This window comes from Schistocerca americana, chromosome 2 (assembly GCF_021461395.2).
Source record: "Schistocerca americana isolate TAMUIC-IGC-003095 chromosome 2, iqSchAmer2.1, whole genome shotgun sequence".
NCBI classification, from domain to species: domain Eukaryota; kingdom Metazoa; phylum Arthropoda; class Insecta; order Orthoptera; family Acrididae; genus Schistocerca; species Schistocerca americana.
In genome coordinates, this window is record NC_060120.1 from 66,998,881 (window position 1) to 67,026,150 (window position 27,270).

Sequence of the window (27,270 nt, forward strand, 5' to 3'; positions counted from 1 at the left end):
AAGCTGCGAGGACAGGTAGTGAATCGTGCTTGTGTAGCTCAGTCAGTTGCCGACATGATAGCTCAGCGTGTTCGATCAGAGGGTTAGCTAGCCTCTGTAGCGTCTGGAACCTTCCGAAATTTCGAGACGAAATCAGGCTGGCGACGACTCTAGCGCCTGAGGGTTTGGCGACCCCTTCGACACGGGCTTGGCGCGGTTCGCCTACCTTCAGGCGCTAGGGTAGCCGCAAGGCTGAATTGGTGTCTAAGTTCCTGACAGGTACTCCTCTTTTGTAACGTGCTCAAGAAAGTTACGTGGGTGGCACCGAGGATGTTCCCGAACTCGGGGTCTTAGAGGGACATTTTACCGTTTTATTGGCGCACATGCTAATGTTGCACTCCCGCGTGATCACGCCACAGGAGGGCTGAAAAAGCAAGAGTACTCTTTAATGCTTCGGATCACTTTCAGATTTCGTCGAATGGGTTTGAACGGTTTCTAGCGGTTTCAACACGCACGAGACAGCGAAAATTGCGGTCGTGCTGCAGTCGAAAGGGGTGCGATGACGTTCAAAGGGGATACAGACCCACAGTGTCCTTAGAGAAGGGTTGAAACATCCGAGGGTGTCATCAGCGTCAAAGGGCATCAAGAATATCTTCCTGTTGCTCACTGCACTGCGAACTGTCGTTTTCGAACGCGAAATGTGTGGGGATCAACGCCCCAAGGAAAGGGGTGGTTTCATTGATGCCCTCTGTCATCCCCTGAGGCCTTTTCGTGTCGACTGTGAGCGACGGTATGTCTGAAATGTTTTCCTCGGCCACTCATAAGAAAGCCGCGTTTGATTTCAACGCAGAGTGTCGCGGTACTGAGCTCCACCGCAGAGACGTCAAAAGAAGATGTGGAATGTAAGAGGGACTGTGACGATCATCCCATCGCGTGACACGTGCACAGTCGAGGTGAGCGGAACTGTGGTAAAATGTGGTGCCAGTGTGACATCATTAACCTGCCTTACAACTCACATGAACTACTGAGCTGTGGCCCTTTTTTTGTGTCGACACCTTGCTGTTGGAAGTGGCGTCGAGGCCGAACGTTACGTCGCAGGGCTCCATGCTTTAGCACTAGTACAGAGGAAGGTTGCAGGTACCTTCGAACCAAATTTCAAAGTTATGCGTTGCAATGGGAGGCAATTACGGCGTTTCGAAAAAGTGATCCTTTAATTACGCTGCGCAGATTATATTTATACAGGATGTTCCATAAAGGACAAACTTTAGGGACGGGTTCCTTATACAGAAATAAGTTAAAAATGTCAAGTAAAGATTCACACTAAAATGCATATATTAAGATATTTCGGCCGTTGTTTATCTTCCAAACTACCAAACATATTAGTCTACTCATGCTGAGCTGAAAGGGCCGATCTGTAGTAATTACTTAGGAGAAGAACAACTTCTTACCGGAGATAGCTGTAAAAGCTTTCTCGTAATTTTATTACAGACCTGAAGATGGTAACTTATTTTTACCGAAACATGTTATCGACAATAAAGTTTTATAGCGATCTTGGCCAAGAAGTTGTTCTTCTCCTATCTCTTCCACTGCAAGGTGTTTACTTTCCATACTCTAGGAGGACCAAAACAAGAGAGAAATGTCGAGCAAATATGGGGTCTAAAATGTTTACATTAACACTTATGAACACTTCTTGATCTTTGTTAGTGTTAAACACATCTCTTCTACTGAACAAGTGCTCACAGCTCTTAAGGTATGCGTTTTACAGCCGATGTTTAGTAGTCTTTTTTCTTGTTTTAGTCCAAACTACCTCCTTCCAAAATATGATGAAGAGATGTGTTTCATAATATCGAAGATGAACAAGTGCTCATATCTCTTAAGGTATGCGCTTTAGAGCTCTATTTACTAGACGACCGCAACGAGCCTTGTTCGTGCTCAAAACTAGTAGAATAAGAAAAAGAATAAATTACAGCTGGGATGAAATACACACACAAAAATGCATTTCATACAATGCATTAAAGCTGCTAAACAGCACATACAAAAAGTAATTCAGTTCCTCATTATTTGATGGCGATGTCTGAAACACGAAAAGGGATAGGAGACAGCCATTCTTGTCGAAACGCACGGGAGGTCTGACACCACGCCGGCGTAACCGACTGGTACTCCGCACGTGGAACGGATGCCTGAGCGGAGAGCCTCTACCCAAAGCTGATCGGTTTCTCACAAGCGGTGGACCGGACCGCAGGAGGCAGGAAGGAGGCGTTTAAACGGTCGGCTATTATAACAGCGAGGGCGATCGCTCGGCTGTGGACGCGCCCGCACAGGCCGTCACGCTCGGTAACACGCTCCCCAGACACCTGCCCTGCACCCGTGAGAAACCCGAGAGCTCACAGCACTTCACAGCAGCGCCCGGCCGAGTCTCACGCTCGATACCAACTCCTTACTGAAGCAATTAGTGGCAGTCCACCTGTGTACAGCTAAACACTGGAACTGCTTTCGCCTACTTTCAACCTCTTTGGTGTACAGATAGTACGGAATGCCACAGAAAAACGCAAAATTTAGGACAGGAGGTAGATCGAGCTTAAATGGCAACTGAACTGGCAGGAATGATTATTAGTATGTGGTGTAATTAAGATATCTACAGCTACTTTCTGCAAACTACTGTGAAGTAGATAGAAGGGTGTGCTTTCCATGCACGAGCTATTGGGGCTTCTTCCCATCGCACTGTCATATCAAGTACGGGAAGAATGAATGTTTAAACGCTTTTGTAGGCGCTGTAATTAGTCTGATATTGTCTTCGCGATCCGCGAGAGTGATACGTAGAGTGCTGCAATACATTCATAGTGTTATCATTTAAATCTGGTTCTTGAAACTTTGTAGGTAGGTTTCCATGGGATAACTTGCGTCTGCCAGTTCAGGTACTTAAACATCTCCGCTTTGCTCTCTCATGTGTCAAGCAAGCCTATGACAATTCGTGCCACACTTTCGTGTAACGTTCAACATCCCATGTTAGCCCTATTTAGTATGTGTCCCAAACACCTGAGCAATATTGTAGGATGGGTCGTGTGTGTGTGTGTGTGTGTGTGTGTGTGTGTGTGTGTATTGTAAGCTATCACCTTTGCAGCCTACATTTTCTTAGTGTCCTACCAAAGAACGGAAGTCTGCCACCTGCTTTAACAACGGCTGAGTCTAGATGATCGTCCAATTTTTATATGCCCACTAATTATTACACCCAGGTATTTTGTATGAGGCGAATAATCCCAATCGCCAGTCAATCATCGGTATTCATTGTGTGGATCTTCCACTGCTCTCGTTCCTGTAACTGTTGAACGCTCTGCAGGAAACACCGTTTTCGATGGTTTCAGCACCCGTCCTGCATCTTTTGAGTCACTCTCACTCCGAGCTGTATGTGTACGCTACGTCGGGTTTTACCTCTTGGTCATAATCGTGTCACCCGGCTTTTAAAGTGGGTGAAAAAAATTAAATCGGAGAGTGATGTCCCGACTACACTTGAATTGCAGCTCCTCGCTCAGGAACTTCGCGCAAAGCCTGTGAGTGGTCAATCGTTATGATTTAGAACTTGTTTCCCAGCCTATTATACATTGTATGTTTTACTTGGAAGATGTTTGAAGGAACCAGACGAAAGTTGAAGCTTTGTGTCGGTACTCTAAGTGCTCCGATTTCTCTCAGTTGATGAAGTTCTGCCCAAGTCCAGTCCTAGTTCTGCAGCCAGTATTAACCTCAGACACACAATCGTAGCATGAATGAACTGAAACTCTTAACTAACAGTGTTTTCTTCAATTACAATTTAAGTGGACATGAGAACTTATCATATGGCCATTGTTAACACCAACTCTTAAGAGTAGATGTTACAGCGCTGATTGTGTTCGCAAGGTATTCACGTGACGCTGTGAAAGTGAAGAGAGGTGACTGTATCAGACTTTGGAACAACCTTTTCTTGCAAAGGTGAAATCAGGAGTTCACGTACCTGATATAGCGAGGATCACTTAGGCAACCACACGGTTGGCGTTATTCATTTATATGACTGATAGGAATGCGTCCACTTTTATTATGACTAAATTTAGATTTCACCGAGTTTCTAGCCTTGGTTTTACTGGTTCCGAAAATATTTCTCTAGCTCATATGCATAAATGTTGATTTTGTTGCGTTTTTCATACTCCACTTCTTCTCTCCATTCTTCGGCCAAATTACCAAGCGAAATGGTAGTGGGACAGTGGAGGGGGGTTTCGTAATCGGCATTAAATGGGAGTGGCTTACAGTTTCAGCATTTACCTGAAAATCAAGGAAAATCTCTCCATAACGGTCGAAACTAGGGGCTTGGGACTGTTGCGCGTCATTTCTCGAAATTTTCGTGTATGTACCTTTGAGTAAGCATGTGTGTTATTGGATGGAGTGATGTGTCGCGATAACAAATGTCGGAAAAGCTTTTAAGTCTATAATTGTTCCAAAATCATCATTCAACTCTGTCAAAGTTTTCTGGATAGTTCTCGAGTGATATAACGTTGTTGTACTACTGACCACCAATTCATGGATGTCTAGTTTTATTGTAGTTGTTGACATCTGCGAAGAAAAATTTGTATTTTTAATTGTTGTAAGTATGAATGTCTCCGTGTCTGATTACATTCTATATTCCGTTAAAAGCAAAAGCTACATAAAACAAGGTATCACACTACTAATATAAAACATCATTTGAAGCGATTCACAGCAGAAAAAAGTGAATCTCACTGTGGGGACGACATGTGAGACTATAGTTCATTGCAACTGTCTCCAGAACGGTTTAAGAAAGATGTCGCTTATAATGCTCTCCTGAATGTTCTCTTCACTACTGGTAAGCATTGCGTCAACCGAGCGAGGTGGCGCAGTGGTTAGCACACTGGACTCGCATTCGGAAGGACGACGGTTCAATCCCGCGTCCGGCCATCCTGATTTAGGTTTTCCGTGATTTCCCTATATCACTTCAGGCAAATGCCGGGATGGTTCCTTTGAAAGGGCACGGCCGATTTCCTTCCCCATCCTTCCCTAACCCGAGCTTGTGCTCCGTCTCTAATGACCTCGTTGTCGATGGGACGTTAAACACTAATCTCCTCCTCCTCCTCCATTGCGTCAACATCATAATCACCAGTTACATTCGTAGCTTATATACAGATTGTGTGGCATTTAGAATTAAGAGCGTATGCAAATCAGAGAAATATTTAATGTAAGTAAATTGCGAGTCAGTACTTTCAACAGATTTCAAAGTAGACTATGAAGGTATTAGAGTGTAACGCTGAGAAGCAAGGCATAACAAAGTTAATTACGAAGTTACAATAATCTCTAGAAATGAAAATATTGAATGTAAAGAATCAGCTACGTTGTCACATCCGTTGTGCAAACCTGTGCAATTGACATCATTTTAAATCTGCTGAAGTATAGTAAATCTTTACAAACTGCAACTGTAAACAGAATCTTTCAGCAAACAGTTCATAACTTCCCTCTACCTTTTTACGGGACGCTAAAATTGTGAAAATACCCCAGTGTGAAAAACAGATAGGCGAAATTTTACAGGCAGACAAGGAAGCATGTTATTTAATATCACCTTTCTCGGGCATTTGCAATAACTGTGCGGTAAATGTTGGAAGATTTTAGGAGGAGAAATAAGGAAAGGGTACGATGGTATTTAGAATCGCGATGCTAACGCTTAACGCAGTTTTTAAGTATGTTTAAAGTAGGACAGCTAATGTCATTGGTGGTAAATATTCTGAAAACTATTTCGAGACCGAGGCTCCAAACGAAGAACTTCCTAGACATGGTCCAAACTTTTCTGTCGATCTGGAAGAGAAAGTTACGGATCATACCATGGATCGTTTCGATCGATCTCTTGAAAAGAGAGAGAGCGAGGCAGCAGAGTGATTAAGGCCGTGGACCCCAATTCGATAGGAATGGTGTTCAGTTTTCCTCCGGATCGGTCTAATTCATGCTTACCGCGATCGCCCTCTATCACTTGAGGCACGCAAAGTTCGTTCGAAAGGGTCACGGCGACATCGTCACATCCTTGCCTATCATTAATGATATGAGATTGGATGTGACGTTAAGTCTTAAATTTTCTTCCTTTCTGTTTCGTAAAGGCAACTGGGTCGTACGACGATGGAATTTTAGAGTTCCTTGCTGAATGTCTACGCGCCACACTTTACTAAATTGCTCTATAATTTATGTAATAATCTATCAATACGCTGTCAGAGGCACAAAGGGTCTGTACTGATACTGGGGTAACCTTTGACAGTTTCCTTTCATCCTTCGTGCAGTGGGTGTGCTTGCCGAATTAGGTACCTAAGCATTAATTTTAATGGCGTCAGTGATTCGACTACAGAAGAATGTAGTAAAAATAAAGAAATTTATCGGACAGCTGATTCGAATGCATGATGCTCTGCTTGTAAGATAACACCTTACTAGCGCTACTGCTGTGAAGAACCACGAGCGCTGAAGATGCTGGCAGCTGAGATAATTCGGCGGCGCGAATGCAGTAACGTTGCGCGAAGGCGATAATAGCCCCTGACGGGCGTCCGAGGCGTTCCCTCCTGGAGTTTCTCAGCCGTTTTGCTCGAAGAATACTCTGTGGAATTCTGTCAATGGTACGTAGGCCCGGTCCTAAGCAGTTAATAACACAGCAGATGTTACATAGCCACGCATATTTTGGATCCCTCAATTACACAGATTTCTTTAATATTTCGTACTATCTTTTTTCCCCTTGGCTTTCGTATCGTTTTAGTGCAGGACCTCACCTGGCGCCTCTTCTTTCATCGTAGACCTGTCACTTGTTTCTGTCGCCTAGCAGATGTCCGTAACGACGTGCTAAGAGCGTCGAATGTGTTAATCGTTTCGATGTTTTAACTGTGTGTGCTGTGTTAACGTGGTGGAGATGGATAATGGGTCCATTATTGGCCTAAACGGCAGTTGCAAATCCCTTAATAACCAGAGCCATGCTGACTCGGTCGTTCATTCGGCTGTGCGTCACTATCTTGTTGTCAAAGTTGGCATTTGACGCCTAGCGTCACATTATCATGCTAAGATCTACTCTGTGAAGTAACTATTCCTGTCCTCACTTATTCTTTGGAGTACTTCCCCTAGTCTTCTACGGATTGTTGTCTTAATCTACCTTAGGTTATAGAAGGCATTCACTAGGTCGACAAACGCTAGGAAGATGTAATTTTTCTTCAGTTTGACTTCAGCTACCAAGCGTAATGACAGAGTTGCTCCTCTTGCACCTTTCCTCTTTCTGAAACAAAATTGATATTCCTGCACTATGTTTAAAAATTTTTCCTATCCTTCTGCATATTATTCTGATCAGAAATTTACAAGCGGGATATGGGAGACTAACGTATGACAGTTTTCACATTTATCTGCATACTACCAAATATATCCTACAGTCATCAACGGCCTATTGTCGTGTTAAATTTGTAATCAGATGTAACTGTAGCTATTAACCTTTGAAAGTTAGCGCCGTTGTCCCATATTCAGACAGAATAGTACGTATAGCGAGAGACTGCGATACAAGAGAGCATAAATCGATTCCTGCCTCGGATTAGCGACAATTGGACTGATCGACAATTGGACTGATCCAGCAGCCTGTCATGGTACTGTTCTTAGGCGGTTCCCCAAGCTTCTGCGGGGAGTTAACGCTATTATCTGGATTAGCCGCATCCTCCCCTGCCCCAAGTGTCTCACCGGTTAGGTTAAAACAATGCACCTTCGGAGGAGATATAAATGCCAGTTCTACAATGCAAAAGCTCGCTGTGCTGCAGTTGAAACAAAACCAGGAGATGCGCAGATTGGTTGCTATGCTACGAGACAGATTAAAATCATCGGCCTTACACTTGAGAGCTGGAGCGGTGCTATTCTCTTAATTTATTATTAACTTGCTGAGGATATAAGTATGGTAACTGTGCTTTGGCACTAGACGTAGCGCTGGCTGTATCAGGCACTTCGTTTCTTCTCATCATAGAGCCCACAAACTTAACTCCTGTTGCACTGCGCTAAATTGCTATCCTTGTCTTCGAAGTAATGAGTCTGGAACTGTATTCGTGTTACAGGTGCGGTATACTGGCTACCGGGACCGGCCACTAGAAGAGAGGCAGGCCCGCTTCCACAACGGCTGTCGTGAGGGGCACACGGAAATCGTAAGTGTATCTCTCTTATTTGGCTACATCATATATTTTTTCTCAAACGAATACAATAGATTTCGCGAGTCTCATTCATTTCTGTATGCGGTTTTGAATATCCTTAACCTGTAAAACGCTCAATAATTACAAATAATTACATAGTAAGCAATGCGAAAAACTTTAGTTTCTTTTTGATTGCCTAGACTGATTTTTTTACAAAGAAAGGCTATTCATCCAGTTTTAGAAGACATCAAAAATTAAAAAGGAACAGATCTTATCACAGACTACATTAAAATGTACTATTCTTCCCATTCCATTTCGAAAGAAAAACAGTCTTGGTTGCACAGAAAACAAAACCCTTTCGCCCTTCTGCGGTAACATCAGAAAATGTATAAGAAAAAGAAAACAGTATTCGTCAAAGTATGATCCAGTATAGCTTTGCAAAGTAGGAACATATATACTCTGACGTATACTCCTTTCGTTTTTTTCTTTTCCTTATAGATTTTCTGATAATATCCCTGAAGGATGAAACGCGTCAGTAGAAGTATTTTTTCCTTGCAACCAAAACTGTTTTTCTTTCGCACCACTAGTAATGATTCTTAACAGTTTATGCACCGTTGAATTATGCTCAAGAGACCTAAAAAGGGCTTCCTGCCCCCTCCCGCATCTACCGTCCGCCCCCTCCCCCCCCCCCCCCCCCCAAAAAAAAAGAAATTGATGTTATCGAATAAAAACGCTGTTGCTGATATTTTACTGTTGCAACTCTGGAAAAATTATCAATATTACATTGGAAGAAAAAGAATCTTGAAGGCAAAGTTAAACGTCATGGTACAGCCGAGGCGCAGCTTAGAACGCCGCCATCTTGTAAACAATATACTAACACTTAAAAAAAAGATGAGCTTTTGATCCAACTTTTACTCATGCAGCTGGACATTTTCGTATATTACCGTCATCCTGAGAGATTACGGTCTGCATCCTGGCTTGCTCACGGTGACGTTTTTAAACTACTTAATGTAATTCTCTTGACATTTACGAATGTAAGTTATTGCACGACAACAGCTAATGATGCTTTCAAATGCACATTCACCGCTTTTTCACATTCTGAACGATCTGAAGATGGTTGCAGATAGCAACCGAAACTAGTTGTGGCAGGAAAATTGCGTTATAGACGTCAAAAGCTTTTTGCTCAAAAATTTATTTAATAAGCCACATTAAGACCGCAGTTCCTCCCTGGCTGTGTCAGGCGTCACTAAAAAAAAAATGTTTCCGTCACAGAGGAATTTTTCACTTCAGAATCGCGTGTTCAGCGTTCTTGGAACTGATAGCCTCTGTCCCAAACACTATTCTTAATGGATTCGACCACTAATCATATATGTTCGGTTTCTCATTTCATACAAACCATAGGACGATTTTTAACAGTTAAGTTACCCGTTTGATTAATCACTTTTCGCCCCAAATGATTGAAATATCAATGGTTTGTAATTCATAAATTTTCTGTAATCCTTATATTGACTACGAACGTATATAATTTCATTCAAGACTAGGATATTCGTGTCTGAGTCTGTGATTGTAAGTGTTAACATTGAGGTAACGTAAAAATTGGAAAGTTAAAAAATTACGTTGTAAATGATATGATCTTTAAAAATGTAAATTTTGTGTGGCATTGTTGGCTGGAATATCCTATGGGGTGAGGTTCAATCGCTTATTGGAAAAAGTGCTCTTTCTCCGCTGTCACTGACCCTTTTGTATGCGGATATATGGGCATTGTGTCGTATGTGTATTCGTAGAGTGTAGGTTGTGTATAGTGTAATGTTTGTAATATGTGTGGATAAAAATCCTATGTCAAGGTCGCAAATTTTCCTTACTGCTTACCAGTTTCGGCTGATTACCGAACCATCTTCAGATCAATCTAAAATATTGTTCAGTTTGTGAGACTCACGACACATCGTCGTATTTTCTAGAGCTAAGTCGCCCTAGTTATATAAAAAAAACCTGAAGTGAAACTCGTAGTTGGTTATGTAAACTGAATACCTTAACCACTAATCAGAGTTGTCAGTTTACATAACCAACAAAGATTGTCACGTTAGGATACTTTATTTAACTACGGGCTCTTAGTTCCAAAAAATACGACGCTGTGAACGTGTCACACACTAAACAACACTTAAGATTGCTCTAAAGATGACTTGGTAAAGAATATTTGCGATCTTGATGTAGGATTTTTATTCAACATGTTTTAAATCAACAGATCGATCTCCCCCCCTCCTATTGACAATGTCAAAGAGTAACATGCAATGCCCGTCTTGTGTGGCGATGGTGATAATGAAAGAAGGGAGTGGCTGATACCCGATGCCGGCACGTGTTGTACTCCTCTTGAATAACACCATAGGGGCTGGTGAATTTTAAAGTCCCCATCCGACGGCGGATCCCCATCAACAGTATCACGTGCCCTCACTACACGAGACACTGCAGTGAGATACGGAATTTAATCCAGGACACTCGCGCAAAAACTAACGATCAGAATTTTATACCACCAACATTCTCCTCTTGCTAGCACTGAAAATTTGAAGGATATTATTCTACCGGAATGCATTTAAAATTGCTTTATTCTGCACCACTAGTTTAGGGTGTGCCACATTCTCAGGTGCATCTACACTAGCAACAGATACATTGCCCTAGTCAATTGTCACGTGCCATGTGTATTTGTGCACGTATTTCTTCAATTTTATCGAGGCTGTGGAGCCCCACCGAGGAGAAAAAAAGTGAAAATTTCATCCACCACCAGGATAGGACTACATCTGGCTTACTCAAGAGTCGAGCGCCATCGCGCATGCGTGCGTTAGTGTCCTCGACTGCGCGAGTGGATCAAAAAATCTTTAATACCCAAAAACTCTCGTGGATCTCTGAGTTCTAAAGGTACGTCATATAACTGATGTTTTGGAAACCATTGTTCCGTCTACGTCCAACTTCATGATGCTTGCAGAGAGTTAACGGGACTTCTCCTTTTTAAGCACTTTTACCATAATCAGCAGCATTGCTATAAAATTACGGTATGTTGATAATTTTTACTTATGGACCGTCTGAAAGCAACTGAATAAAACACAATTTTAGTGCCATACGCGTTTCACCTTTATTTTCTGCAAGGCATCATCAGTGGCAGGTTGCGTGGACAATTTCTTACATATTACGCTCCTGTTGCATTTTTGGTGTTGTTCTTCTTCTTATGAATGCCAATTTGCGGTTTTTTCCACACTCCATAGCACTATGAACTGAAAGCTTGTTTCAATGCAATGCAGAAGAAGAACAACACCAAAAATGCAACAGGAGCGTAATATGTAAGAAATTGGCCACGCAACCTGCCACTGATGATGCCTTGCACAAAATAAAGGCGAAACGCGTATGGCACTAAAATTGTGTTTTATTCAGTTGCTGTCAGACGGTCCATAAGTAAAAATTATCAATATACCGTAATATTACACGCAACTGAGGAAGACAGGACTACAAAAGTTGAAGATTGCTATAAAAGCTTCTGATGATCAGTAACCATTAGTTGTAGAGCGAAACTTCAGACTTTTAATCTCAAAGCGGAAAACGGAATCCGTTAGTGCATAAATATTCCTGTACAAGGGCATGACAGTTATAAATGATCTTACCATTCGTTTGAAATTCCTCATGGTGACTGCTTCGCACCACCTTCATGATCAGTTTATTACAGTTTTGTTCTGTATTTTTTGGTCAGCAGTCCGCCTCCGATAGTGAGCGGTCTGCGTGTCTGACTGCCATGTGCCGATTCGGGTTCAGTTCTCAGCAGTGCCAGGGACTTTGTTTGATGAGAGGGCTGGAAGTGGTACACCTGGCAATTGAGGAGTTAGCAGATAACCTTCCTATTAGTGAAAACTGCACAAAATCTCTACAACAGATCCTGAGATTAGCCTTCACGAGAGAAAACCGCGGCGGGTGGTGGGGTGGGGGTTTAAATTAAAATATATGTACAGATAACCAGCACGTCGGTCGGTGGTTTTGCAGGCGTTCGTGGCGACGGGCACCAACATCCAGCTGGTGTTCAACCCCAGCACCAACGGCTACAGCACGGCGGACCCGGGCCGAGAGTGCGACTTTGACAAGGAGCACGGCAAGGTGAGTACGGGGCGTCGCCCGCTTGCCAGCGGATGCGAAAGACGGCGGCGTTGTGCAGGTCATTAGCTAGCATTTAGCTGTGCCGTACCAGCCGTGACTGCTTGCGCATTTTTGGAAGCTCTGTTAAGGATCTGAGCCGTCCTCCCACTCTAAGACAAAATTACCGTCAGAGGCATAGACATGGAGTTCATAATAATACACAAGAAACACCTTTCCACTCTACAAGAAAACTAGCATATTAAAAAGAAAAAGACTCACACAACAGAAATGAAACAACTCATAAATGATGAGACCAATCTGGCAAACCACATAACTGTTAAGTTAATAGACCACTCAGTATAATATTAAATAAAGACATATGACCCACAATCACCATTAGCATCTACTCAGAGTTGGTTTGAGCCCCCCCCCCCCCCCCTCTCCCCATTTTCGCATTCCGTATCGCATTCGGGAAGACGACAGTTCAAACCCGTCTCCGGCCATCCTGATTTAGGTTTTCCGTGATTTCGGGCAAATGCCGGGATGGTTTGTTCGAAAGGGCACGGCCCGTTTCCATCCCTATCGCTCCCTAATCCGAGTTGTCGGCGGGACGTTAAACGCTAATCTCATCCTCCCGCTTCTTCTCCTACTCCTCATCCTCCCCACTTTCCACGTAGTCTGAATTCCTTTCTCCCCTGCTCGTCCATCCCGCTTATACCTCTGCTGAAGGTCTAAACATTCCCCCTTCCTGCCTCCCTTTCTGCTATCCTTCATAGTTCTTGAACATTTTATTTTACGAACAAGTTATTTCAGTAACCTCTTTGCGCAGCTATGATAGCATACGATTGATACGGTATTGTGCTATTTTGCCACGTAATGACATTATTGGGGAATAGTGGGTGTTGTGTGATACAGCCCATCAGCAGTCAGCGTCAATTCAATTTGTGTTCACTATATTTTGCGAAGCTTTCGAAATGTGGTGCTACAGAAGAATGCTGAAGATTAGATGGGTAGATCACATAACTAATGAGGAAGTATTGAATAGGATTGGGGAGAAGAGGAGTTTGTGGCACAACTTGACTAGAAGAAGGGATCGGTTGGTAGGACATGTTTTGAGGCATCAAGGGATCACCAATTTAGTACTGGAGGGCAGCGTGGAGGGTAAAAATCGTAGAAGGAGACCAAGAGATGAATACACTAAGCAGATTCAGAAGGATGTAGGCTGCAGTACGTACTGGGAGATGAAGAAGCTTGCACAGGATATAGTAGCATGGAGAGCTGCATCAAACCAGTCTCAGGACTGAAGACCACAACAACAACAACATATTTTGCGAAAAAAAAAAAGAAATCAAAGCACGTTACTGGCACAGAATTTACAAATTTATCCTTATTACAAAACACGTGGTAAGCGTACTGACCTATATATCACTGTACCCCGTGTTTTGATGAATACCTGCAAGCCGTGTGATGATAAATTTGTAACTTTGAAACCAATAATCGTGTTTTTCAAATAAAGTTTACCAAAACTGAATTCTGACTGGCTGTTGTTGTACATTATTCGCAGGATAAAATTTACACTTAAGGATTAGGCGCATACGTCACAGTCGTTCATCCTGGGTACCGTGAGAGCAACGATTACTACTTCCTATGAACACGTCCCACGCTGGTGCTTACCTCGTAGAGTTATGATCTCGTCACAGCTTTTAACAGTTCCTTGTGAGGCTGCTCCATACCGCTGATGCGCAGAGCGGTTACTATGTGTGATATTGCCTTCTTGCAAGTGTTACGTTTTACAGACGATGAACACGAATCCTTGTTCGGCCTCGGTCATTTGATAGCTGCTACTCCGATACGACTACGAGGTTGTTCACCCGGTTCAGCTCACAATGGTGTAGACGCTACGTAGCCTAATTTGTGGCTTGAAATGAAGTTACTGGCTCTTCGTTTCCGTGATGTCTTCTGATTGGTTGGGAGATCTCCTCCTGAATCTGTTAGGATGTAATGTTTTCATTTCTGCATAGTTAAGGACTCCCGCATTACGTATAGCTTCTTTTAAAAATGCCGGTCACAGTCTTCTTCGGACCTTCGTGCTTTGTAATGTTTCTTGTAGAACAGAACACTCATCACGTCTTCTTCGCGCTATTGTTCTCCTAAAGGACCTTTCTTCGCCAATTCTTTGCAGAAATTCCTGGTTGTTAGTGTTATCTGTCCAATTCAACAGGTGTCTGCAGCACCGTACCTAAAATACTACAAGAAAAATTTTTGGAAATTTGTGGTAAGGTCTTATGGGACCGAGCTGCCCAGGTAATCGGTCCCTAAGCTTACGCACTACTTAATCTAAGCCGGCCGGTGTGGCCGAGCGGTTCTAGGCACTTCAGTCTGGAGCCGCGCGGTCGCTGTGGTCGCAGGTTCGATACCTGCCTCGGGCATGGATGTGTGTGATGTCCTTAGGTTGGTTAGGTTTAAGTAGTTCTAAGTCTAGGGGACTGATGACCTCCGATGTTAAGTTACATATTGCTTAGAGCCATTTCAACCATTTGAACTCAGTCTAACTTAGACTAACTTACGCTAAGGACAACACACATACCCAAGCTCGAGGGAGGACTCTAACCTACGACGGGGAGAGCCGCGCGGACCGTGACAAGACGCCTAAGACCGAGCGGCTACTCCGCGTGGCATACTTCAAAAGATTTCATTTCATTTTTGCGTATCGTTCATGTTCTACTTCCACGCAGTGTTATGCTTAAAATTCAACACATAATCCCTTTTTTCCTCACTTCAATATATATGATTCCTGAAGAAAGCATTTTTCTTTTAACCGTGAGCATTGCTTTTGTTTTTAGAATTCTTTGTTTGTCTTCTTTGCTTCGTCCGTCTTCAGTTACCTTCATCCCTAAATATTTGTTGATAGTGTTTGCTACATTTTACTTTCTCACATTTTGATGAGGTTACTGGCTATTAATAATAGTAATAATAAGAAGTGTTTCTTGAAATGTACCGTAAAAAGGTCATAAAACAGCATACTACGACTGATTCATGCGCTCTAGGGATGAACATATTTCAGGTAATTTGTAACTGGTTTTCTTTCGTTCGTTGGAAGAGCGTGGCCGATAACTTGGGGCACCTGGAGTTGGAAGCAATATAACGGTGCCTGAAAAGAGACGTTTAAGGGTCGGCCTTTCGCCGGAACGCGTCGGAGAGGACTGGAGGTCCACGTGTTCCGGCAGACATGCCAGACACCCCCTGGCTCGCTAAGCTGACGGCCGGAGCGAAAGCGCATATTGTGAGAGGCCGTTACAACGGCACTCACCCGCCCTCAGCATTCATGACTGCTCTTCTGGGGACTCCCTCTTGAGGGCGCAGCTTCTGCCACGGCTGACGAACCTCTGTGTATACGTACACACACACACACACACACACGGAACAGAGAGAGAGAGAGAGAGAGAGACATCGGTTACCATGTACCAAAAACAGTCGGGAACGTTTTGAGGGCCTTTAATTGCGAATTAAGATGTACTAACGTCTTTGTGCAATGGTTAAATAACTATGTTCCGATTCTGTAGTAATACACCGTGCCGGTTTAAGTTTTACGTGGCTCGCTTACTTCGTTTCAATCAGTTCCTGACATTGGTTCGTTCTATAAGGTCGCGACCGTTACCATCTTCTGCACCGTTCGACTTAGTTAGAGATGTCAATATGGACAGGACATCTGAAAACGGCTCAGTGCTAGGCGTCAACAGAACATCTCGGAACGGTCCTGTGTTCACTCTAGGCGGAGATTCAACATAATGTCAGGTCGCTTAGATCAGTACTGGACGGTGAAAGTGCGCTTATGAAATTCCGCCTGTCTTGCAAAAACTCAGAATATAGCAAATATATTAAAGTACTTTAACAACCGAAGTAATGTTCAGAACACTTGTCCTTGATAGGTCATATTATAGATTTTGCACATTGTTGAAAAATGGAAGCCTATGCATGTACATTTGTACTCCGTAAGCCACCTTATGGTGGGTGGCTTGGGATACTTAAGGGTACAATTATTGGAAAGAATTTAAAAAGGTTGTGTGGTTGCTTGAAACAAGTCGCGGGTTTTCTCTGAATTTAATTATTAACTGTCATGACGCGTTTAGAGTTTAACCCATCATCCGATGGCCTATTGTAAACAGACGAAAGTAACACCTGTTTTGTTATAAAGTTAACAGAAATGCAAATTTCTTATAAAAGTAAATTCCAAACGAGCAATATTCACGACCAAAACGCTTTCATACATAGAAATACACACCGTTTCAGATACAAGCACATGAGCTTCGCTATAGAAGTCAAATACTATAATTAACGTTTATGTAGAATAAAAGGTAGTACCATTAGTTGCATAATTCCACCTAAACTGTTGAAGTACCATACAAGCGATGCCCAGCGCCAGCGTGTGTGCTGGGAGAAACGGTTGTCGAAAGTGCGTGTCAAACAGTACGTACTTTAAGGAATAAACCACACCACAGTGCAGAACCTCTCCTACAGCATCTGCCACTGGGGTTGGCTGAGCCACTGTGTGACACTTTCACGCTTATGGAGTGAACCTGTAACGAAACGTGCTGCTCTTCTTTGTATCCTACCTGATTGCTACATCAGTCCTATCTGGTACTGATCCCAAACTGACGAGGAGCAACGGAGTATTGCTCAAACGAGGATTTTGTACGCTACCTCCTTTGGGGGTGAGCTACCTAAGGATTCTCCCAATGAATCTGTTTATGGTTAGTCTTAGGTATGTGGTCGTTCCAGTTTAATTTGCTCCGTACGCACACTGCTAGGTGATTTATGGAAGCGACTGCTTCCAGTTATTGTTCTGCAATAGTGTAATCATACAGTAGTGGGTCTCCCTGCCTATGTATTTGCAATACGTTACACTCATTTAAGTGTGAACTGCGAGACCTCACACTAATCGTGGATCCTCTGCCGATGTTCCTGCATTTTGCTACACTTTTCTAGCGTTAAACTTCTCTGTACACAACAGCATCATCCGCGAAAAGCGTCATGGAACTTCCGACATTATCCACTTAGTCATTTACGTATATTGTGAAAAGTAATGGTCCTATTGCACTCCCCTCTAATACACCCGATGTTCGATTTCTCTTCGCTGAGAAAAACACGTTGTGTTGTGTTTGCTGGAAGCTTTTCATTCCAGTCACACAGCTGGTCTAATATTCCGTACGCTCGTGTTTTGTTGATTACGTGGCAGTGCGGGACTGTATCGAACGCCTACCAGACGTCTAGGAGCACTGCATCAACCTGAGTGCCGGTACCCACTATCCACTGCTTTCTGAGTGTCGTCGTCCGACAAAGCGGGCCAGGTTTCACATGATCGAAGAAGTGTCGTCTACACATTTCAAAATATCAATATTTTTTTGCCCTATAAATTATGTACCTACACACATCAAAGAATACTTTGAAGACATTACGTAATACCATTTTACTTTATTATTTCCTTCTTATTTCCTTTATAAGTGCCAGGTAATGCGAAAATATTTTTCTCCTTCAACAGAGTTAATTTTTTCACTTTTAAAATGACATTTTAATAATTATTTTACCAGTATAAATTGTTAAATAAGAACAGAGCAGGTGTCTTCTTTGTCTAGGTATTGTAAAATCTAAATTACTTTTCTGGTCTGTTTTGTGGAAGAACATTCATAGGAAAAATCTCAAAGTTCTCATGTAACCTTCGCAGTATGCCACGAATGCAAAATCAACAACAAAATACAAATTGAGAAGATAAAAGAAGTTCAGTTCACTACTATTGCACGATATAAGGAGCACGGCGAGAACTTCCGATGTTTGCAAACGACGTCACTGTCACCCAACCAAAGCCAACATCAAAAATTTCGTCCCGGGAAACCTTGACGTTAACATTTTGTTCCGTGACGACCAGTGTGAATCAATCGATCTTTAACCTTCCTTTCTTTGTCACTACTATTTTTTAACCCTGCTGTTTCCTTTCTTTTTCTCCGCTGTGGCCTGTCAGCAGATTTTATTACAAAAATCCCGCTTCAGTTGTCGTTACAGGGAGTTTATAGCTCTCTTAGCTATAGACCAGCTTGCAGCCAATACGGTTCTTACAGGCTTACGTCACTCACAGTAGACTAGACACTTCCACGTACAAGCGCTGACGGTGTCTCCTGCTATATGTGTTGTTGGTAATACTCCGGTTTTAGTCATGCGGAAACTGTGACAATGATTTAATTTCTTGTAGCTTTCACAGTGGTGGAGACAGTTGCTAAGATTTTCATGCCAATGCAATACAATTTACGCTCTTCTGCTTCTGTATCCAAACGCCTGTATTTATTGGTTTGCAACGGAACTGCAGTAAATTTTGAAGCCACAAGCCGAAGTCTGAAAGCACATTCACAGACGAAATTCCTTTAAATCAGTTGCAAATCGAATGGAAAGCAACAGATACGGCTGTCTGGATAGCGAAATAAAAAGCGAATAAATAGTATTTATTTTACGCCGTCAAAACACTGGAAATTTAATCGCTAGTGCTCTGACAGCTGACTTAGATATTTCCTATCACAACACCATCTTAATTTTGCTATTTTTTAGATTACTTTTTAACAGCTCTTTAGCAAACACTGTCTCAATATAGGCACCTGCACTACGCTTTAGCAGGAAAAATGGTGATGCGAAGTTGGCTGTCGGGAAAGGTGTTAAAAGGAAACTTTCGGGAAGTATATCGTGTATTTCATCTTTTACGCAATATATACTGGTAATATGGGATGAGAAGTTCCGCCTTATGCAAGACACCTTATTTTCTTTTTGTTTCACCCATACATGTTGCAGCACTTTTGTACTTTTAATCAGTGGGTTCAATTTTTATTTTTAACTGTAAATTTGTTGTTAACATATTAACATTTGCGTCGTTTACAACGTTATGTAAAAGTTGCATTTATAACTTAATTGGCGAAAAGGAACATACCTTACATTATGTTATTGTCCTCTTGTTTTGGTAGCTGTTATGCTACACAATGTACAACATGTCATATGCAAACAGCAAAACGTTAGCAAGCACAGAGACAACAAGAAGAACTGCATCACAAGATGATTATACTGGTAATAGATTTCTTGCGTGGTAAAATTCATTTCTTTTTCATTAATTTCTCATTCTGGGCTGTAAGATACTTGTAACATGAATAGGTATCATCTGAGAAAACTTGACTAAAAGTTTTCATATTTGTTCCTTGCATGTGGCAGCTTTCGTGTGTTAATAAAAGCGATAAAGGAGGTTGCCCACTGTGGCCGAAAGCGGCGGAATACATACGGAATTCCGAAGAGTATAACTAAGCGCCCCAACAGAGTTACTTACAACTTCGGCGTCATTTTGGTCGTCATAAATAGCGTCTAATGCTATTCCTCTCTTGTTTGGAGAACCGACAGCTGTTGATCACTTAGTGCTGAACACCTTCCTTTAGTATAGAAAATTTTTTAGCAAAATAACCGCTGTCCCAAAGGGGGAAATCGCCTCGTGTACGGATGAAAAAATATGTTCGCCGGAATCTGGTTAGAGCCGCTTCACTTTATTGTGTATCGAGGATATACATTCCAAGGATAAGACTACAACCACTTCCATTTACGACTACATTAATTTACAGGCAGCGATAGTGAACGTGTGCAACAAGTGTGACTTCCACACGTCCGCCCTGTAATTGTAAACAGGCAACATATTTGTTATGAAGCCAGAAGTTCTCACTGTAGTAACTTCGATTGGTATTACAATAAACCAGTGTCAAAAGTACTACTCTTACATTTAGCGCAGTGAGAGTCCAATCAAGAGATGTTTCTCATACTTGTTACCATGTCTACAAATTATGTCGATAGATGGTGAAAGTATTGGCTAAAGGACGGATTTCAGAAAGTGTCGCACGTGATCTGTAGTCATCGTGATTGTGTGAAAGGTCTTCCAGAAACTCGTGCTTCGCAGAGGAAAAGCTGAGTTCTGCGGGCGAGGGGGCGAGAGAAAGCTGACCACCGATCGATGACGGCCGCCATCTTGCCGCAGCGACGCGTACCACTGATTTCTGCTGGTGCCACCCGCTACCCCGCACAGTGCCCCTCCAGTTCCTCCCTCCGAAAACTGGTGCAGCAAAGTCAGATTTGCTTTATTTCCACTCAGTTGGGTACTAACCTTATCGCACTTGTTAGTGATGCAGCCTGATGGCGGAATTAAACGTAGATAGTTTGTGTTATTCATTCTTTGTCGCAGTTAGTCAAGCATATTTATATGCTCAGTAAATGGTTCGCAGAGATTTTCTCATAAATTTAAGTATGGCCGTGTCATACTCCTAAAATGACAGCACAAATATAAGACGGCTTCTTTTTGTGGCCACAAGCAGCATATTTTTTGTTTCCATATTTGTACAGCTCTAGTTACAGAAGACATGTATGTTCACTGATTAACAAACATCTGCAGGAGTAGGCGAAGAAATGTTAAACTGAAAATTGTACGTATGGTACACATTTTAACTTGTGAATTAACTTGTAACTTGAGTCCGCAGTTTTTGGCTGTGTAACATCTTTAACATCTGAATTTCGGCGTTACGCCACTGCCAAGCATTAATAATTAGTGCCACGTCACGGAACACACATGTTTTAAGTGACGGAACCCATGTAGACTTGTGTCCCGTTTTACAGCATACGGGTAACAGCTATGACAACTGAGATAAGTAACATCACTTTACTCATGTTATTTTTCATGCAGATTGAATCAGAAATGCGGTTATACAAAGTAAGATCTTTGCTGCCACGTTGTGACTTACGTTTTACAGCTGCATTTGTTTCAATCTGCATGAGAAATAAGCACGAGTCAAGTGACGTTACTTACGTCAGTTGTCACAGCTATTGCCCCATTGTTGTAAAATCGGACACTAACCTACGTAAAACTTATATACTTTCCTTAACATGGCACAAATTATTTATACTTGACAATAGCTTAACGCCTAAACTGCAATATCAGAAGAAAAACTTGTACAGCCATAAGCATAATATGACATTCATTTAAAATTGTAACATGTGTTTCTAGTAGGTTCGAATGAAGAATTTTTTCGCAAGTGATGTCTACCAAATAAGCAGCATTCTACAACTAAAAAACTGGCTAGAAACAGAAATGTCGTTGAAGAGTTTTTTCAACATTCAAAAATAAATTCAGAAAATTGTGGTTAGCAATGCACGTTTTCGCCCTGAGGTAAACACTGTGTAATAGCAAAACGTAACAGCAACATATCTAAAAGCGAGCTAGCTAATATTTCTAAGAATTTTTTTGTTCTTGACGTACTAGGTACCATAGAGCCAATATAATACATTAAGCTAGTGAGAGCTTAGCTTTTCCACATCTTCACTGACTGTTCTCCGTTAGCGCATGGGCGTCATTCGCGGCAAAAAGGCACCCTCCGAAACATTCATATCGTAAAGGTCCCGAGTTCGAGTCTCGGTCCGGCACACAGTTTTGATCTGCCAGGAAGTTTCATTCATATCCTATACGTTATTGTCCAGTTGCGCGTTTACCTATTGTGTCAATTGTAAAAATAGCGTGAGGAAAGAGAAGCAACAATCAGCGACCGCAAGGCTTTATCGTTTTGCTGATTAAGTGCTATTCTAGCACTAAATTCGGAATGTAGGTCCTAATTTATATTTCATTTGCTCACTGTACATTAGCATGCCATCTCCTTGCAATTTTTAACTCTGCCAAATTTGGAGGAATGTTTCATTTTATTACAAAATCACAGCCATATGTTTCTTCAAACTACTCGTTAGCATCCGCCAAGTTTTCTCTTCCTTTTGGCTAGTTAGGCAGCGATCATTGTGTTCAGAATTTTCAAGCGCTCATTCAAGCGTGATTGAACCGAAAGGGCCGGCCGATGTGACCGCGCGGTTCTAGGCGCTTCAGTCTGGAACCGCGGGACCGGTATGACCGCAGGTTCGAATCCTGCCTCGAGCAAGGATGTGTGTGATGTCCTTAGGTTAGTTAGGTTTAAGTAGTTCTAAGTTCTAGGGGACTCATGACCTCAGAAGTTAAGTCCCACAGTGCTCACAGCCATTTGAACCGAAAGGATTCTCATGTTGAACGGGAACCCGGACCCGGTCACTCAGTCCTTAGAGCCGAAAAGCGAGGCTAACCAAAAGAAGAGGAAACCGTGTGCAGTCTACGTTCATTTTTCAATACGCGGCCAAAGTTTCTTCAAAAAGTGTCAGAATCATGAAGCAGCATGAACTGAATATGATGTTCCGCCTACCAGCCAAGACAGTAGCTCTAGCAACTTTTGACGACAATCTGCTCTTACGAGACGCAGCATTATGCAAAATTCCTAGGCACTTTGCTAAAAATTCTAGGCTAATCCCATTGGGATTCTGTAATCAAGAAAGCAGTGGAAATACAACTGTCAGACAGTCTGCTCAACTGAGACGAGTCTTGCAACGGTACAATTTGTGGAAATCATTTTATTTCGCGTCTTCGGGCACAAAGAAAGTCTTTTTTTTTTAGTCTTTGCTTCCTGACTTTCCGAAACTGGCTAACAAGTTTAATGATTAGACATCTAATTGATTATCACTGGGGATTTACACCTGCTCTATGCGTTGTGGTATATTATGCCTCCAGAGCTCTCTTTGTTTAGACCCGGCGCTTGCAACATCTTTGATGCACGAGTTTTATCTGCGTCTTCCATGTTATCTGCGTCTTCCATGCTATCTGCGTCTTCCATGCTATCTGCGTGTTTCATGTTATCTGTGGAGGACATGTATTTTCCCCCGCAGTATAACATTAAATGACGTTTTGGCATTCCGTATAAATAGGCACGCTTGAACACTCGAAACCGTCAACAACTCGCTTTGAAAATGTCTGCAACGTCAGTATATCGGAAGAGCAAATGTTGATGTCCTGCATATATGCCCGAAAAATAATGGAATACTGTAGGCGTAATGTACCTCAATTTTTTCTGACAGTTATAAATAGTGAAGTATGAAAACATTCCGTGCACCTCTCATAATTCTAAAGCGCCATGTCGTCCTCGATGTAATTGCAGTCGGGCTGTGATGCACTCAGAGAATCTGATTACGGGATAACGTTAAAAACTGGCAGAGCGCGGCGTACGACGCAAAATGGCGCCACGGGCAGAGGCAGAAGGGGTGCCGTGGCGATGGCTGCAGGCGCGCCGTGATTAGCTGGCCTGGGGTGCGCACCCCTCTACTTCATTACCCTACCGGGCCTCCCCTCCCCAAGCCCCTGACACTCCCCGTTCAAATTGAAATACGCGACGAGCTTTACGGCTCAGGCAGACCGTATTATCCCCGGCAATATAGGGGACGCGTTTTAGAGCCGAGGGACGGCTAGAAATGCGCCGGGAAGGGGAGGAGGTACATTCACGTCACGAAAATATCGAGTTACCGGTCGCTGACTGGGATACGTTACGCGTAGGGTCCGAGAGATACACAACTTTCCCGTGAGGTATACTGCTTTTCTGCGAGGGGCATTGAATGTGACAGCCAAGAAATTTCCGACGTGCAACATTTATCTTGGATTGTTTTCCGATTGATGAGTTACAGTCGCTAGTTTAGGAAAGAGAGGATTATCTACTTTGCAGTGCTTCTCATCGTAATATTTCAAACTGTCAGCAGCCCCTTCGTAAGCATTTCTTCCAGTGTGAACCTTATCTGTATAATTTACTAATATCTGCCTCTTATTCTATTCGAATGCACGAATGCACAGAAACTTAAGGGGGGTAGGACGTCAAACGGGCAGACTTGGGGCAGGAGAGGCACCACAGGACATTTTGATTTCCACTGTCTATACTTTTACAAATAAATTCATAAAACTTTAACAGCATGACCAGGAAGGATTCAGGATTCATACTCATAGCAGTGGAAACTCAAAAACGTAACAAAACACATTTTTTTACACGTCAAATTTCATCATTTTTTGACTTACTACTGGCTACATTTGTTGCTATAGGTACACTCTGCTACCTATGTAAGAGAGGTTCTTCGATGACTTTCGCACAGCGTACAAACCATAGTTACAGGTGTATGAAACTCTAGAAGTTATTTAATTTATGAAAAAATGAATGAACTGTTACATTTTAAACTTCATGTTTAGAAAAAATTCAAGTTTTAGAGTTAATTATCTCAATTTTTTCCACAGTTTTTTAATGGATTTGGAAAATTCTAGAGTTTCATACACCTGTAACTACTGTTTGTATGCTATGAAAAATTCATCGAAGAATCTCTCTTACTTAGGAAGAAAAGTGTACCTATAGCAACAAATGCAGCCAGTTATAAGTGAAAAAGTGATGAAATTTCTCATGTAAAAAAAGGTATATTGCTACGTTTTTGAACTTCCATTGCGATGAGTGTGAGTCCTCAATCATTCCTGGTCATGGTGACAAAGTTTTATAAATTTATTTGTAAAAGTATGGACAGTAGAAATTAAAATGTCCTGTGGTGACTCTCCTGCTCCAAGTCGGCCCGTTTGACGTCCTACCCCCCTTAAACAACTAATAAAATTTCGTATCATATATGCGAACGTATTGACATGGAACGACTAGTAAACTACGTTCGCATATATGATACGAAATTTTATTAGTTGTAAAAGTTTCTGCATATTCGTGCATTCGAAGAGAAGAAGAGGCAGATATTTGTAAATTATACAGATAAAGTTTACACCGGAAGAGAGAGAGATTCTTACGAAGGGGCTGATGACAGTTTGAAATATTACGATGAGAAGACCTGCAACGTAGATGCTCCTCTCTTTCCTAAGCTAGTGACTCTACAATCGGAAAATAATCCTAGATAAATGTTGCATGTCGGAAATTTCTACCCGTTTTACAGTAAAACTATCTCAGAAACAGCCCGATCTATGGCTGCGCAAAGAGTAGCTTCTGCAGTTTCTAGATGTCGGATTTGCGTTTCGGCGCTAACATTTGAACATTTGCGCAGTTTTGACTCACATGGTAAAATATTAACAAGAAACGTTTCAGTAACAGTTATTTGCATATCAGCAGCCGTGTAGAAATATTCTACAGAAATATGTGTATGGCATTTTTTTGCAGCAAAAAAAAGAAAAAAAGAAAAAAGGTCCAAATGGCTCTAAGCACTATGGGACTTAACATTTGAGGTCATCAGTCCCCTAGACTTAGAACTACGTAAACCTAACTAACCTAAGGACGTCACACACATCCATGCCCGAGGCAGGATTCGAACCTGCGACCGTAGCAGCTCCGTGGTTCCGGACTGAATCGCCTAGAACGACTCGGCCACAGCGGCTGGCCAATTTGCTGCACAAATATAACAGATTTAACATTTATTTCGCAATGCACACCTCTCCATTTCGCCATGTTAGGGCATAAAGCTTCATAATATTAGGATCCTAACTGTATTTGTACTACGACCTTCTGACAATCAGGAAACCCTTCCCGGCATAATCAGAAATAATTAAGTTTGCTGGGAAAATGTTCAGGCGGTTTCTTATTTTTACGGGCACTGTTGCGGGCGATCAGTTTTTACGTTGGGGCTTCATAAGGAAGCCACACAATCTCCAGCTAAGTCTGGAGGTTGACACCAGCATTATAACGCTAATATATTTCATATTAGTTGATTCGAAAATGTATTAACTATTTTGAAATTGTAATAAAAACGTTTTTTTCTAGCAGGAGAAATTCTACGACATGTCTTGGTAATAGAACGCTTATGACTGTTAAAACAGAAGAAACACCTGTACATGATTAATACGGCGATGGCGTATATTGAGCTTTATGGTTGCCCTTGGTCGCTGATCTGATGCGAAAATCTTATGAAATAGCTCACAGAGCTATTTTTAGGACTATCTTACGAAGCAGGTGTCTGGGGTTATATGTGTGTGTATATAGGCAGCTCGCGTGCAACATCCACAGGGCTTTTATGAACGTTGTTTTGAATTCCTTCTCGAAAGGGAAAATATACTGTGAGAGACTATATACTTACTGCTTCACCTTGTCTTTATGAACCGAGATCTCCTTTTGTTTACAGCTGAAGAGCAACACTGCGCAATGCTGGCGTCATCACCAGGCTTGTTCAAGCTGTAATGCCCGTCGAGTCGGATAGCAGACTGTGTCTTACGTAACGCGGTGTGGTTTGCAGCTGTAGAATCGCCGTCGTGAAAAATGTGCTCCTTCCGCGCAACAGTGTCTGTGCAATGAGACATTTGATCGCCTGTAACGTACAACTCATCCTCGGAGTCGTAGTTTTTCCTTGAGAAATACAATATCACGACAGGTGCCTGCGCCATCTGTCCCCTACTTATTTAAGGTTAAGATTCTTCCGGAATTGGACGTAAATACGTCTGACTCACAGCTTAGTTACGAAGGAGTTATTTGCTCTGGCGTACTAGTGTACGACCACTTTCAACCTAACACGGTGCCCTTACTGTGTGGAGTGTTTTTTCAAAGCCGATCAACTCCATGGCAACTGAAAGGCGGTTTTCTGTAGACATATTTTGCTCTCGTCCAAAAAACTCGTTTACGAGGTCTGATACAAAATAAACTGGTGCTGCGAATGTTTTAAATTTTTGGTGGTTGTTGTGACCAGGCGAAAGTAAAATCGTTCGACCAGTCACATTGGTCCTATACTATGATGCTGACTTCTTCAGACAATGTCACGAACGGGGGCAGAGCTCTATATAGCTCGACGCTACATGTATTGACCTCAGCGTTAGGGCGAGTGGATCCATGGTATTTAGGAGCGCCTCCCTCACGTCACTGCGATCATTCGATAACCTCTGCGGTATCGATTCGTTTTGCCAAATTTGGTGCGGCAACGCGATCTCTGTACGATATCACAGTGGCAATCTACAAATACATTTTTTTTCCTTTCTCCCATTGCTGTAGTAAACCGTTCAGCGGCTTTGAGTTATCGATTTTAAAGGAATAATTCAGAATCGGAAAGCAGTCTCGCATTAATACCTCTTGAAAAATAGATTCCTAGTAATGTGAGCACTGCAGTTCATTTTTCGTCA

At 42.3% G+C, this 27,270-nt stretch overlaps 1 protein-coding gene across 2 annotated transcripts in view; it reads left to right on the forward strand.

Annotated features, from left to right (window-relative positions):
• Positions 1-27,270, forward strand: part of LOC124595819 (protein big brother) — a 246,557-nt gene that overhangs the window by 19,863 nt on the left and 199,424 nt on the right. For both annotated transcript variants that reach the window (XM_047134714.1, XM_047134713.1), the window contains exons 2-3: positions 8,064-8,150; positions 12,156-12,266. In XM_047134714.1, coding sequence (XP_046990670.1) covers positions 8,064-8,150; positions 12,156-12,266 — 198 coding nt within the window. The remainder of the gene's footprint in view (positions 1-8,063; positions 8,151-12,155; positions 12,267-27,270) is intronic.